The sequence below is a fragment of the Tiliqua scincoides genome, chromosome 2, assembly GCF_035046505.1.
Source record: "Tiliqua scincoides isolate rTilSci1 chromosome 2, rTilSci1.hap2, whole genome shotgun sequence".
NCBI classification, from domain to species: domain Eukaryota; kingdom Metazoa; phylum Chordata; class Lepidosauria; order Squamata; family Scincidae; genus Tiliqua; species Tiliqua scincoides.
In genome coordinates this window covers 130,876,892-130,890,243 of record NC_089822.1, presented here as the reverse complement: position 1 = coordinate 130,890,243, position 13,352 = coordinate 130,876,892, and the positions used below count along the sequence as shown (strand labels likewise).

The 13,352-nt window shown below is 43.2% G+C and overlaps 1 protein-coding gene across 4 annotated transcripts in view; it reads left to right on the top strand.

Moving 5' to 3' along the window:
• The window catches only part of TFCP2 (transcription factor CP2), a 58,060-nt gene that overhangs the window by 29,833 nt on the left and 14,875 nt on the right, over nucleotides 1-13,352 (top strand). For 3 of the 4 annotated variants that reach the window (XM_066616277.1, XM_066616276.1, XM_066616275.1), the window contains 7 exons: nucleotides 1,603-1,708; nucleotides 3,010-3,116; nucleotides 4,403-4,555; nucleotides 10,094-10,204; nucleotides 11,837-11,925; nucleotides 12,577-12,625; nucleotides 12,837-12,933. In XM_066616277.1, coding sequence (XP_066472374.1) covers nucleotides 1,603-1,708; nucleotides 3,010-3,116; nucleotides 4,403-4,555; nucleotides 10,094-10,204; nucleotides 11,837-11,925; nucleotides 12,577-12,625; nucleotides 12,837-12,933 — 712 coding nt within the window. The remainder of the gene's footprint in view (nucleotides 1-1,602; nucleotides 1,709-3,009; nucleotides 3,117-4,402; nucleotides 4,556-10,093; nucleotides 10,205-11,836; nucleotides 11,926-12,576; nucleotides 12,626-12,836; nucleotides 12,934-13,352) is intronic. The other variant, XM_066616278.1, reaches the window with a different exon arrangement.

Genomic DNA, 13,352 nt, shown 5'->3' with positions numbered 1-13,352 from the left:
ATTTTGATCCATTTGCTGCAGATTTCTTGTGGTTTTTGAATAGATTCTCCACAATGAACTCATGCTGCATTGCAGATCAACTAATTCCATTCTGGTGTTGACATTCTTTATTTCATACCCTACTCTTTCAATCTAAAGTGGAAGCAGAAATCTTTTGAGCAGGGATCAGAGAGTGGAAGATACCCAGGCTGTTACACTATGCCTTTAAAAACACCACCACAAAAAAACACATCCTTCACACAAATTGGCTTGTCTTTGAACTTGCATACTTGGCTGTCTCTTATACTTGAGCAAGCAAAGCCTTTGTCCTATGACAACCAGTTCTTTCCCATTGGCCCTAGAGCTCTGAAAGCAATACTATTTACTAGACATAAATGGTTTCCTGGTAGAGTACTCTGGAGCAGCTGTGTGCACAAAACATCAGCCACTCATAATGGGAAGTGTTATACATGGCTTATGCAGTGTTTCTATGCAAGTAAAGTACTTTTTTCCCTGCCAAAGTTAACATATCTGTATTTGTATAAATGTTTAGTTTATATACCATCTAGTTTTCCTAGCATCTTCCTCCTGTACTGCATTTTTTAAACTCATGAAGTTCTGCATTTTCCGTGCACACGGTCGAGTGCACATTCTGGGATCTGATGTAAAATCAGTATACCAACTTTCATGCAATATAAGGTTCATTCAGTACAAGTGTGTGAGTGATAGCTTCTAACCCTTTGGGTTTGAGTTGGTTAAAAAACATACAGGTGTCGCTAGGATCAAGGTCTGCTTCAGATGTTGCATTTACTGCATAAGAAGCCTTGTGAGTGTGTGGAAGGGATGCTCTGCATTATGCAAAAATGCAGCGAAAGTGTGTGCTTCTGGGGATCTCCAATTTATCTTGGTCCTGGTTCTCACATGCATGTTGGTGACTTGACTGTAACATCACAAGATGTCTTACAACTGTGAGTGGGTGTCTGGTGATCAAATGCCAGAAGTAGATCTCACATCACATTAAGCAATATTTTTCAGCAGAATCTGTTCATGTGTTCAACTGCCAGGAATCAAATGTAGATAGAACAGTGATATGTGGCCATGCTCCAAAACTTAGAGCCCGTTAACACATTACCCCAGTGTGTATATGTGGTAGAATGCAGGAATGAGTCTTTGGCTCATATACCCACTCCAGCCATGCATGGAATTTGACTGTAAATGACCTACCCAGCTAAATGCGAACTGGAGTATGCCCTCTTCACACTAATCATCATTTTTATGGTGAACAGTATGTGTGAATGAACCCATAGCATATGAAGCTACCCAGCTATGGTCTTCCTAGTCCAGTATTGTTTGTTTCAATTAGCAGCAATTTTCCAGGATCTTGGCCAGCGATCTTTCTCATCATCTGCTGATCCTTTCAGTGGAGATGCCAGCAACTGAATCTTGAACTTTTTGCATCCAAAACAGGTGTGGTATCACTGAGCTTCCTTATTCTATGCTTTGTGGGGAGGTAAAGAAAAAATGTTCTGTTCTCTCTTGCCTCTTCCCTAAGCGGATCTAAATGAACTGATTTCTAGAATGTGCATGATCATAATCAATGGAATTAATCTTTTTGTTGCCTAGAGCATATTTAGAGTGGTCTTCCACGATCGGCGGCTTCAATATACAGAGCACCAGCAGTTAGAAGGCTGGAGGTGGAACAGGCCAGGGGATAGGATACTGGATATTGGTGAGTGGCTTCAGTGTTTTTGGAATAATTTAACATTGTTCCTTTTGTAAAGTGCGGTTTGAAGGGGATTGACAAAATGCCACCACTGGTTACAAGCAGAGTTGAGGATAGCATGGAATCTTTAATTTAAGAAAATGCACCTGGAATGACTCAGAGAATGAGTTTCCTCCATGCTTGCAGTCCAAACTCTTGCCATGTTTTGTGGAAGGAATTTGCACCCAGCTTGGATGATTCATTCTAAGTGTTGAAATCTTGCCGCCTTCTGTCAAATGTTACCTGGCTCAGTTATATGGGCTATCTTGATCTGTTTGCTCTCCTTTCTGCATTACACTTGTACACTGCTGTACATTCATCATAATATGGATTGTGTGACTTGTGTTGTAATGTGGACTGCTGGGTAGATGCCCTACGTTTGGACAGGGTGATAAGTTAGATGAAACCTTTCTAGCTTCTTGCTCTTATACTTTAGGTCAGTTTGACTAGGAGCTGTGACTAAATAGGAAGGAAGAGATCTTTCCATTACTAGTGTATTCACTGTTTTGAGTTTAGCAGACCTTTCTATATGGGTATCAGTAGTGAAAACCTTCAGTGCTTCAGGTTTATGTAAGCTTCTTAGTATAGTAGTGTTTTTTGTTTGCAACTTGTCTTCTTATTATGTTTAAAAATTATGCACTTGGTGTTTAGCTCAGTGACTTTTAAAAGTTTGTGTGTTTCTTGCTTCCCCTTTTTCTTAATCAATACGAATTATCAGAGCTTCGTGCGTGAGATTGGGCAGAATTTGTTCTGAGTCTTGGCTCGTTTTAACAGTTCAAGAAAGGGCTTTTAAATTATGGCTGCAAATGCAAGTTTGAAAGTATATGGGTAATGTATGGTAAAATCTCAGAAACGAGGCTGGTAGATCTTGGGTAATGCAAAGTAGAACTTGTGTACCCTACTTTGTTTTTTACTCTCTCTGCTCCCCGGTGACAAGTAGAAACAGAATAAATTATGAAAACTAATCAAATGCAAGCAAACTTGCATAATTCGTACAGATTACAAACAGCTGTTATCGGCACAGCTTCCAAAATTCTGACCTGAGTGCGTAACACCTTTTGTTTCCAAATTCTTCCTGAACTACACTGGCATGATATTTTGATACACAGCCTTGCTCAGCTACGTATTCTAAATCCTTGGTTTTTCCTGTTATCCAGACTTCAAACTCTTCATGTGAAAGTGCCATACCCATCCACTAGCATTTGAATGGACTTCCTGTGCATCTCCTAACCCTGTTCTAAAGTGAATGCGACTTTTGTTTTCTGCAGACATCCCAATGTCCGTAGGTATAATTGATCCAAGGGCAAACCCAACACAATTGAATACTGTTGAGTTTCTTTGGGATCCTTCAAAGAGGACTTCTGTGTTTATTCAGGTAAGCTGAGAATATACAGGTGGTTATAGTTAAGCCATTTTTTCCCAATGTTGCATATATGCAGCAGGGATTAAATGTGTACACCTGTGGGCTGGGCAGAAATGGGTTGAAGTAACTGTTTCAGTGTGAGGGGGGATATCTTAGAAATGTGCTTACAGAGTAGGTGTGATCTCATTCCTGATCCTTCCAGCTAGGTGGCTGACTTGTTTAACATCCTTTACTCTTTGTTAATTCACTTCCCACTCTATAAATGATATAGGATCAGTCCTTTGTTTCTCCCTCTTACTGGGTATGGTATTAAAGTATGTTGAGGTCTCCATATAGCCTCCTTTTTTGGATCTTCTTGCCCCTGAAACAATTGTGCTTCTAATTCTTAGCTGCCAGACTCAAACAGAATTTGGCATTGGTGGTTAAATTAAGTACCCACCGTGTGTGGAATGGTGAAAAAGTCCATTTCCGAGCGTTGGGGGATTCTTTTGAGTACTGTATCATTCCATTAAGAGGCTGACATGCTTTTCTGTCTTAGTTATAACTGAGAAGGCGCAACAAATTGTAATTTCTGCTTGGGAGGCTTTCTGTAATGAACTATGAGAACCTTGAACTAGAGAGTCATACTTATTAGCTTTAACAGAACTAAGCAGAAATCCTTGATTCCCAAAACTGACAGGGAGTTACTGTTCTCTTCACTGCTGTGAGAATGTAGTAGAGTATATTGATTGTTGAAGAGACAAAAAATGTGCTATTCAGTTTTAATTTTGGTTTATATCTAAACTAAATACTTTGGGGCAGATCAAAATGTTGCCAAAATAGAAAGGGGGCAGACCCTTTTAGAAGGGCTGATGTGCCCCATCCAGTGCAGATGAGTATCTCAGAATTAAGCTGCATATTTGATGTTTACTATGTAGGAAATATTTGACCTATCCTAAAATATACCAGAGCAACATTACTATTTCACTCATCTTTGCTGTTTGTGGAGGTGGGTCACTGTGACAGGCACTCTACCAAAGCTGCAAGCTGCTGAAGGTCCGTAGGTGAATTGGGAAACTGAATTTCTCTCTTACTTGACTTGTGTTCTATCCATACTGGATTATGCAACCTATTTTTATCTTTAAAACAAGTGCTGCTATTTTCCTTCCATGCTCGGTTTCTTTGTAAAAAGATGCAATAGTTGGTGTCCTTTACTGGAACTTGCTTAGTGTCATGTTTAATCCATCTGTGCACACTTTTCACTGTAGCAGCATTAAGGCTACATCTTGGAACATCTTCTTAGTAGTCTTTCTTTCCAGGTTCACTGCATCAGTACAGAGTTCACTATGAGGAAGCATGGTGGAGAAAAGGGTGTACCATTCAGAGTCCAGATTGACACCTTTAAGGAGAATGAGAATGGAGAATATACAGAGCATCTTCATTCTGCCAGCTGTCAGATCAAAGTCTTCAAGGTACAACTGTGCTTTAGGGGGCACAATCCCTATTAAAAGGCAAGAAAACAAAATCACTCTCCCAGAAATAAATGGCAAAGTAACTCTGTCTCACTTAAATCTTCATGAGGTCCTCCCCGCAACTCAGAATGCCTGCTGAAGCCTTCTGGCCAGCACTTCCAGTTTTCGTGTGAACTGGAAGTACCTGCTAGAAGGCTCCAGTAGTCATTCTGAGGTTTAGAAAATGGATCAGACTTCAGAAAATGGGTCAGACTACGGATTTCTGCATCCGTGGTGGTTCCGAGAACAGAAACCCTGCAGATACCTGGGACATACTTTGTTTGGGTATTTGGTTTAAAGCAGTTGCTTCCATATTGAAGTCAAAATAGTCTTATACCTAGCTGACTAGGACTCGGCCCATAGAAACCTCTTTAGGAATAGTTGAGCCAAAAGCCCTGTCTGGCTTTACAGTATTATATTTGATCTTGCAGAACACCATTCGCTGTTAACCCATAGTACAGGCTATCTTTCCTATAGACCCTGAACTTGGTGTTATAGCAACATAATTGTATGCAGTTATTTCCTACCAGAAAAATCTGAGTTGCCATTTTGTGGAAAACTGTGGAATGGGGAGGTATGAGGGTGGCAGTCCCACCCTCACAATTCATATGTTGGTGTTAATTTAATGCATAGTGCTACCAACATAGTGGAATGGAAATCCATTCACCCTTTTTGAGGAAACTAGGCATAGAGAGAGCAGTAAGCTCTTGCCATTTCAGTTCCTCCATAATATACTTTCTGTTGCATTCACAGATTGTCAAATGCCCCGAGAGAGAAACCCCACCAAGCTCCTATTCCAGTGGATAGGAATAGAATTGGGTCTCCTCTCAATGTTTAAACTCTTTCCATACAATCCCTGGAAAATTTCTTGTGCTTTCTTAATGGGAAGACCTCAAACAGACTTAGATATTTGAGAGAGAACCTGGCAGCATACATTTGCACCAATTTTCAAGAGCCAGAAGTCAAATAAATGGCCTTACGCATGTTAAAACAGTACTGTGAAAGGGTAGTGATCTTGGTGGTGGTTATTTTATAGGGTAAGAGTGTCCAGTTGCTTAAGGTTTCTGGGACATGCTTTCCTGCCTCTACCTCCAACATACTCCTGCTGAGAATGACAGTCTGGTTTACACTGAGATCTATTTTTCATGATTGTTAGCTGCAAAAATAGTTTGCCTTCTGGAGGCCAAACTAGATATGGCCATGGTAGACCCGTTTGCTTAAGTCTACATTTATCCCAAATGTATATGAAATGGGGACTTGGTTTTTAAAGCAAAAGGTGCATGCAGCTGAGGGGAAATTAAACTTGCCTTCTACTGCTTACCACCCTGTATCCTCCTCCCCCAGGTGCTTTTCTCCCAGTCATTTCTGATATGAGAGCTCAGTGGAGGAGAAAATTGCTCCTTTTTGGTTCTTAAAAAAAAAACACACCTCCCGCTGCTTTTATATGTGACTGGACAGGTTTAAACCAGCAGCTTCACTGTCATTGCTTCTAGTTTCACCCCTGAGTCTCTTAGAACATTTGAAATGACTTTCTTATATTCCCAAAGGCAGGCTTCTGTATATAAACCCCTGTCCAAGGTGAGAGCTTCTAATTCTTGCTATGTATAGGTATTCAGACAGATTCCAGAGTGCTTACCTAGATAAAAATCTGCGGGGCTTCAGCAAGAGAATGCAAAGGCCAAAAGGGCAGCAGAACAGGTTTTTTGTGTCCACGTTAATTTTCCAGAATGAACTTTTAAACCCCAGTAGAGAAAGTAGATGCCATTCTTGTCTGTGGCCAATCCAGTACCCATACTGGGATTCTGGGAAATTCATATTTATTTTTGTAGAAGATATACAGTTTACTTATGTATTAATTGTATTGGCAACCTTCAGTCTCGAAAGACTATGGTATCGCGCTCTGAAAGGTGGTTCTGGAACAGCGTCTAGTGTGGCTGAAAAGGCCAATCCGGGAGTGACAATCCCTTCCACACCGGGAGCAAGTGCAGTCTGTCCCTGGTCTGTCTCCCTGGCTATGGGCCTTCCTTCTTTGCCTCTTAGCCTCAGACTGTTGGCAAAGTGTCTCTTCAAACTGGGAAAGGCCATGCTGCACAGCCTGCCTCCAAGCGGGCCGCTCAGAGGCCAGGGTTTCCCACTTGTTGAGGTCCACTCCTAAGGCCTTCAGATCCCTCTTGCAGATGTCCTTGTGTCGCAGCTGTGGTCTACCTGTAGGGCGCTTTCCTTGCACGAGTTCTCCATAGAGGAGATCCTTTGGGATCCGGCCATCATCCATTCTCACGACATGACCAAGCCAACGCAGGCGTCTCTGTTTCAGCAGTGAATACATGCTAGGGATTCCAGCACGTTCCAGGACTGTGTTGTTTGGAACTTTGTCCTGCCAGGTGATGCCGAGGATGCGTCGGAGGCAGCGCATGTGGAAAGCGCTCAGTTTCCTCTCCTGTTGTGAGCGAAGAGTCCATGACTCGCTGCAGTACAGAAGTGTACTCAGGACGCAAGCTCTGTAGACCTGGATCTTGGTATGTTCCGTCAGCTTCTTGTTGGACCAGACTCTCTTTGTGAGTCTGGAAAACGTGGTAGCTGCTTTACCGATGCGCTTGTTTAGCTCGGTATCGAGAGATCGTTGAGCCAAGGTACACAAAGTCATGGACAACCTCCAGTTCATGCTCAGAGATTGTAATGCAGGGAGGTGAGTCCACATCCTGAACCATGACCTGTGTTTTCTTCAGGCTGATTGTCAGTCCAAAATCTTGGCAGGCCTTGCTAAAACGATCCATGAGCTGCTGGAGATCTTTGGCAGAGTGGGTAGTGACAGCTGCATCGTCGGCAAAGAGGAAGTCACGCAGACATTTCAGCTGGACTTTGGATTTTGCTCTCAGTCTGGAGAGGTTGAAGAGCTTTCCGTCTGATCTGGTCCGGAGATAGATGCCTTCTGTTGCAGTTCCAAAGGCCTGCTTCAGCAGGACAGCGAAGAAAATCCCAAACAAGGTTGGTGCAAGAACACAGCCCTGCTTCACTCCGCTTCGGATGTCAAAAGGGTCTGATGTGGAGCCATCGAAGACAACAGTGCCCTTCATGTCCTTGTGGAAAGATCTGATGATGCTGAGGAGCCTGGGTGGACATCCAATCTTGGGGAGAATCTTGAAGAGGCCGTCTCTACTGACCAGGTCGAAAGCCTTTGTGAGATCTATGAAGGCTATAAAGAGTGGCTGTCGTTGTTCCCTGCATTTCTCCTGCAGTTGTCTAAGGGAGAATACCATATCAGTGGTGGACCTGTTGGCTCGGAATCCACACTGCGATTCTGGATAGACGCTCTCTGCAAGTACCTGGAGCCTCTTTAGTACAACTCGGGCAAACAGCTTTCCTACAACGCTAAGGAGAGAGATGCCGCGGTAGTTGTTGCAGTCACCCCTGTCACCTTTGTTCTTGTACAGCGTGATGATGTTTGCATCCCTCATGTCTTGAGGTACTCCACCTTCTCTCCAGCAGAGACAGAGGATTTCATGCAGCTCAGTGACGATGATCTCTTTGCAGCATTTTAGGACTTCAGCAGGGATGCTGTCTTTTCCAGGTGCCTTGCCAAAGGCAAGGGAGTCCAGGGCCACGTGAAGTTCTTCTAGGGTTGGTTCACTGTCAAGCTCTTCCAGCACAGGCAGGCACTCAATGTTGTTCAGTGCTTCTTCGGTGACTACATTTTCTCTGGAATATAGCTCAGAGTAGTGCTGCACCCAGCGTTCCATCTGCTGCGCCCGATCCTGGATGACCTCGCCTGTGGCAGACTTCAGAGGGGCAATTTTCTTCTGTGTTGGACCTAGGGCCTGCTTGATACCATCATACATCCCCTTGATGTTGCCCGTGTCAGCTGCTATCTGTATCTGGGAACAGAGCTGGAGCCAGTAGTCGTTAGCACATCTCCTGGCAGTCTGTTGGACTTTGCTGCGAGCAGTTCGGAGGACCTGCAGGTTGCGCTCACTGGGACAGGCCTTGTATGCTGCTTGAGCTCTCCTCTTTTCCTCAATGACTGGTGTCAACTTCTCAGAGTGGGCTTCAAACCAGTCTGCCGCCTTGTTGGTCTTCTTGCCGAATATGGACAAGGCGGTGTTGTAAACGGTATTCTTGAAATGTTCCCATCTGTTGGATGCGTTTGCGTCGGCCGGGCCTGGAAGAGATTCCTCAAGCGCTTGTGCAAATTCCTCCACTTTTCTCTGATCCCGGGTCTTGCTGGTATCAATGCGAGGTCTTCCTTCCTTTTTCGTGTGATACAGTCGCTTTGTTTGCAGTTTCACTCTGCTGCACACCAGGGAGTGGTCAGTGTCGCAGGCAGCACCATGATAACTGCGTGTGATCTTGATGCTGGGAAGGCTGGAGCGTCTGGTGAGGATCAGGTCGAGCTGGTGCCAGTGCTTTGATCTTGGATGTCTCCAAGAGACTCTATGTTGGGGCTTTGTGTTGAAGAACGTGTTGCTGACACAGAGACCGTGATGACAGCAAAACTCTAGCAGGCGTTGGCCATTTTCGTTCATCCTCCCAGTGCCAAACTGACCTAAGCAAGTGGGCCATGAACTGTTATCAGCACCAACTCTAGCATTGAAATCGCCGAGGATGAACAATGGCTCTTTTACAGGGATTTTCTTGACAGTGGTGGCCAGGTCATCATAGAATTTGTCTTTGGCTTCTGCTGGAGACGACAGAGTCGGTGCATAAGCACTGATGAGAGTGATAGGTCCTGCTGATGACTGGAGCTGCAGGGACAAAATTCTTTCACTTCCTACAGTAGGTGGGATGATGGATTTCAGCAGGGTATTTCTGACCGCAAAGCCAACGCCATGTTCCCTGGTTTCGTTTGGTGGTTTTCCCTGCCAGAAAAATGAGAAATTTCTCTCCTTGACAGATCCGGAATCTGGCAGCCTTGTAATCTGGCAGATTGTATTAATTACAATCCTGATATCTGTGCCTATACAACATTTAAATTTGACAGCAGTGTAATAAAGAAATACATAGCCATTTAATTAACCCCTTCAAAGGTCCAACATGTAAAAAAGGCTTTGATCAGCCTTTACCCTGATGAGCTGCTTTGGGCAGGAATTCCTGTAACATGGGTATCACCATAGTCAAGGTTCTGATGTTCCAATCCAGGAATCCAGAATCCTAGCAAGAAGGCAGCACACCTGCAGTTGCTTTCAAGATGCTGTACTTGCTCTTTTCCCAATCTAATAGATGTTGGGGCCCATTTTTTGACAAGTGGTGGGGAGAAGCATGGTACCTAGTCTGAACTTTGAAGAGCAAGATTTGCTACTTTTGTATCCTTCTTGAAGTGCTTGGAAGTGAATTTGTGGCAGATCTAGTTGCCCCAGAGATTTTCAAGCTCTGTCTTCTATTTGTGTCAGTGTTCACAGTGTATTTGAATGTGTGAGCTCATGTGCCTAAACCTAACATTCCAGTGAACCACTTGCTTTGCCCTTTCGGCCCTGCATTAATTTAACTAATCTGACTTGTTTCCAGCCCAAAGGAGCTGATAGGAAGCAAAAGACAGACAGAGAGAAAATGGAGAAGCGAACACCGCATGAGAAAGAAAAGTATCAGCCTTCTTATGAGACTACGATACTTACAGAGGTAAGGAATCCAGTGTACATCAAAGCATTTAGGACAGCTATTTTTCAAGCTCTTTCATCTCGCAGCACACTGACAATGTGTTGAAATTGTCAAGGCATGTGATCAGTTTTGTTTTGTTTTTACAATGGACAAGGCATGCTGCACTGCTGGTGGGGGGCTCACATCCCCCAATGACCGTACTAATTAATCCTTCCCAAACTATTTGGGACACCTGTGGACCATTTGCAGTGCACCAATGTGCCATGGCACACTGGTTGAAATTCGCTGATTTTAGGGTCTCTGTTTTGGCAAATAGCTACTTAAAAGCAAGACACCCCCATCCCCTGGAAACCTTGACTGCAGGTAACCTGCCTACAACGCTATGCCAGTAACCAAAATGTTGCAACTGTTGTGTATCAAGGTAATGTTCATGGTATAAATCAGGGGTGTCAAACTCATTTCAAACCAAGGACCAAATAGCATTCATGATGCCTCCTGAAGGCTAGAAGTGATGTCATAAGGTAGGAAATGATGTCATTAAACAGATCATAACCAAAAACAAGCACTTTTTCTCACTTAGGAACTCATTAGCTTGCAAATGACAGAAGAGAAAATATGCAAATCTTGATCATATTTCAAGATATGGGAGAGCCCAATTTTCATGTGCTCTGCCCTTTCAAAAATAACACCTCAGCACCGCTCAGCTGATGAGAGCCTGAGGGCCAGATAAAAAACTTCTGCGGGCCACATCCGCCCCTGGGCCTTATGTTTGACACCCCTGATATAAATGGTAATATAGATCTGAATTGTCTGGGCTGAGCAAAAGCATGATGTTGCATGTAAATGCTAGTGACTCATTTTAAAAGAGATAAGAAGCATATAGAATCTCATGTGGGTAGATCACTTACACATCCAGTCCCATGTTTAAACCAGGCCTGAGTTAGAATTACAGTTGGAACATAAGGATGACCTGAAAGTGCATAGGAGGGAAAAAATCTTCTTTATTTTCATTATCCTGACTGTGACTGACATGTGACTGAAACTCCAGAATTAGCTATTACATCTTAGCTTCTGCTTCACCTTCTTTTTTTTTAACATAATGCAAAAAAACAAAAAGTATGTACAGTACAGAGCATTCAGCTTGGTTTTTCTTTGATCTCTCAGCATCACTTTGATGCTTGTCCAATTTTCTGAATAAACCTTGTTTCCTGTAGCATTCAGGAAACAGCAGCTGTAGTTGGGACTGTTTTGAGTTCTGTGACTCCAGCTGAGAAAAAATGAAGCAACTTAAGTAAATGTGAATGAGTATACCTTCTGGTTTCTCAAGGATTGGCTTAGTAAAGGAGAATTGAAAAAATATGGAGCTTTAAGTTGGATGGACAAATAGAGACAAGCAAGGGGGTTGGAACTCCAGTGTCCTACATGGTTCCTTGTCCACTCACTACAGGCAGATCTATTCCAGCCTTGTTCTGGCATTGAGTTGTTTTCCTCAGATGCATTCTACAAGCTTGGAGGCGAAGATGTTCCAAATGCAAGACTGTGTTTGAAGAGTAAATGCATAAAATACATGCTTCCTTCCATTGGAAGTAGTACTGGTGTTAAGAAGCATTGTAGTGTGTTCTGGGAATCTCACAATTGGATTTTCATTTCCAGTGCTCACCATGGCCAGAGATTACATATGTGAATAACGTACCATCCCCTGGCTTTAGCAGTTCTCACAGCAGCTTTTCTATCAGTGAAGGGTAAGTCTGGGTAGTGGAATTGTTTTCCGCCTCTTGTCCACTTTGCCTTTTCAAGTGTGTGTTCACTTACTTTCACTTTTACCTGCTAGATTACAATGCTCTGAAGCACATTATATACACACTTTGTCTTGTACTTTTTATATTGAAATCTCTGATGGCTTCTGATGTCCTTCAAAACTCCGTAGGAGGAAGGAAGGAAAATTAGGTTAGTCTCTCTTCCCAGCTCCTTTGTAGAATGGCACTCCCTTCTACTCCACTTAACCTATGATTGAGAAGTTCATCAACAGCATCTTTAATTCAAGTTCTTTATTAATTTGAACTTGGATCTGACTTGGGACCTTTTCAAAGACCTCAGTTATTTATCCTTGTTAAAGTTGGAGCTAACATAAACACTGAGTGAAGTCAAGGCCAGAAAGTGAATTGGTGCCAAAGAGAAACAGCCTGGAGAGGGGCTGCAAATTTCTGTGACCTGCTGCAGATTCCTTAATCATGATTGGGGTGGGTCGTGTGATTATGCATTGGTCCTATAGCAAAATGTACAAGAGCCTCTGCATGTTATTTTAAGCCTCTGAATGTCCATTCAATTTGGACTAGCAAGCAGAGAAAAACATATTTCAACTGCGTTCTGTTTGTTTCTCTTTCTAAAACTAGAAACGGGTCTCCAAATCACCAGCCTGAACCTCCTGCCCCAATCGCAGATGTAAGTCACATTTCATGTCCTGGGTTTTCATTCTCCCTTCCTCCACCATGTTGTAATAGGGAAGAGGTGTTGTCTCTGAGCTGGCTGGCCAAAATGCACTCTTCCTTATTCGTCTGCTCTGCTTGCAAGAGTGCCTTTGATATACACAGTGACTCTTGGAAGTGTGCTCTAATGCAAGAACAAAATCACAGTTCTCATTCCTCTGTCCTAGAACCTCTTGCCAGCATCCACGCCTCAGGAAGCTCAACAGTGGCTACATCGGAATCGCTTCTCAACTTTTTCACGGCTTTTCACAAACTTCTCAGGTAGTGAGTAAAAGCCTGTTTTTCAGTATCGGTGACTTCAGCATATGTATTCTTCCCCCCCCCCTTTGTCAATGTACTTCCACCTGTCTTTCCAAATTTTCTGGGAGCCTCTTCAAACTTGTTGCTAGTTCTGTGCCCTATCCTTTTCCCTCCATCCATCTTTTCCTTCTCCATCCTTTTCCTTCTCCCCTTCCATGATAATAAAGCCTGTCTATAGGAGCATTTGTGAACTCTGCATCTCCCCTTGCAGGGCTGGAGACCAGATTGTGAGTTATGGTGGTATCATCCATTGCAGGAGTAAAGGTCGAGTATCCCTAATTTGAAATGTTCCAAAATCCAAAACTTTTTGTCTGTTTAGCAGCCGATACAGATATTTGGTAATATTCTGGTAATGCTACTGTACCGCTTAGTTATCCTGAATG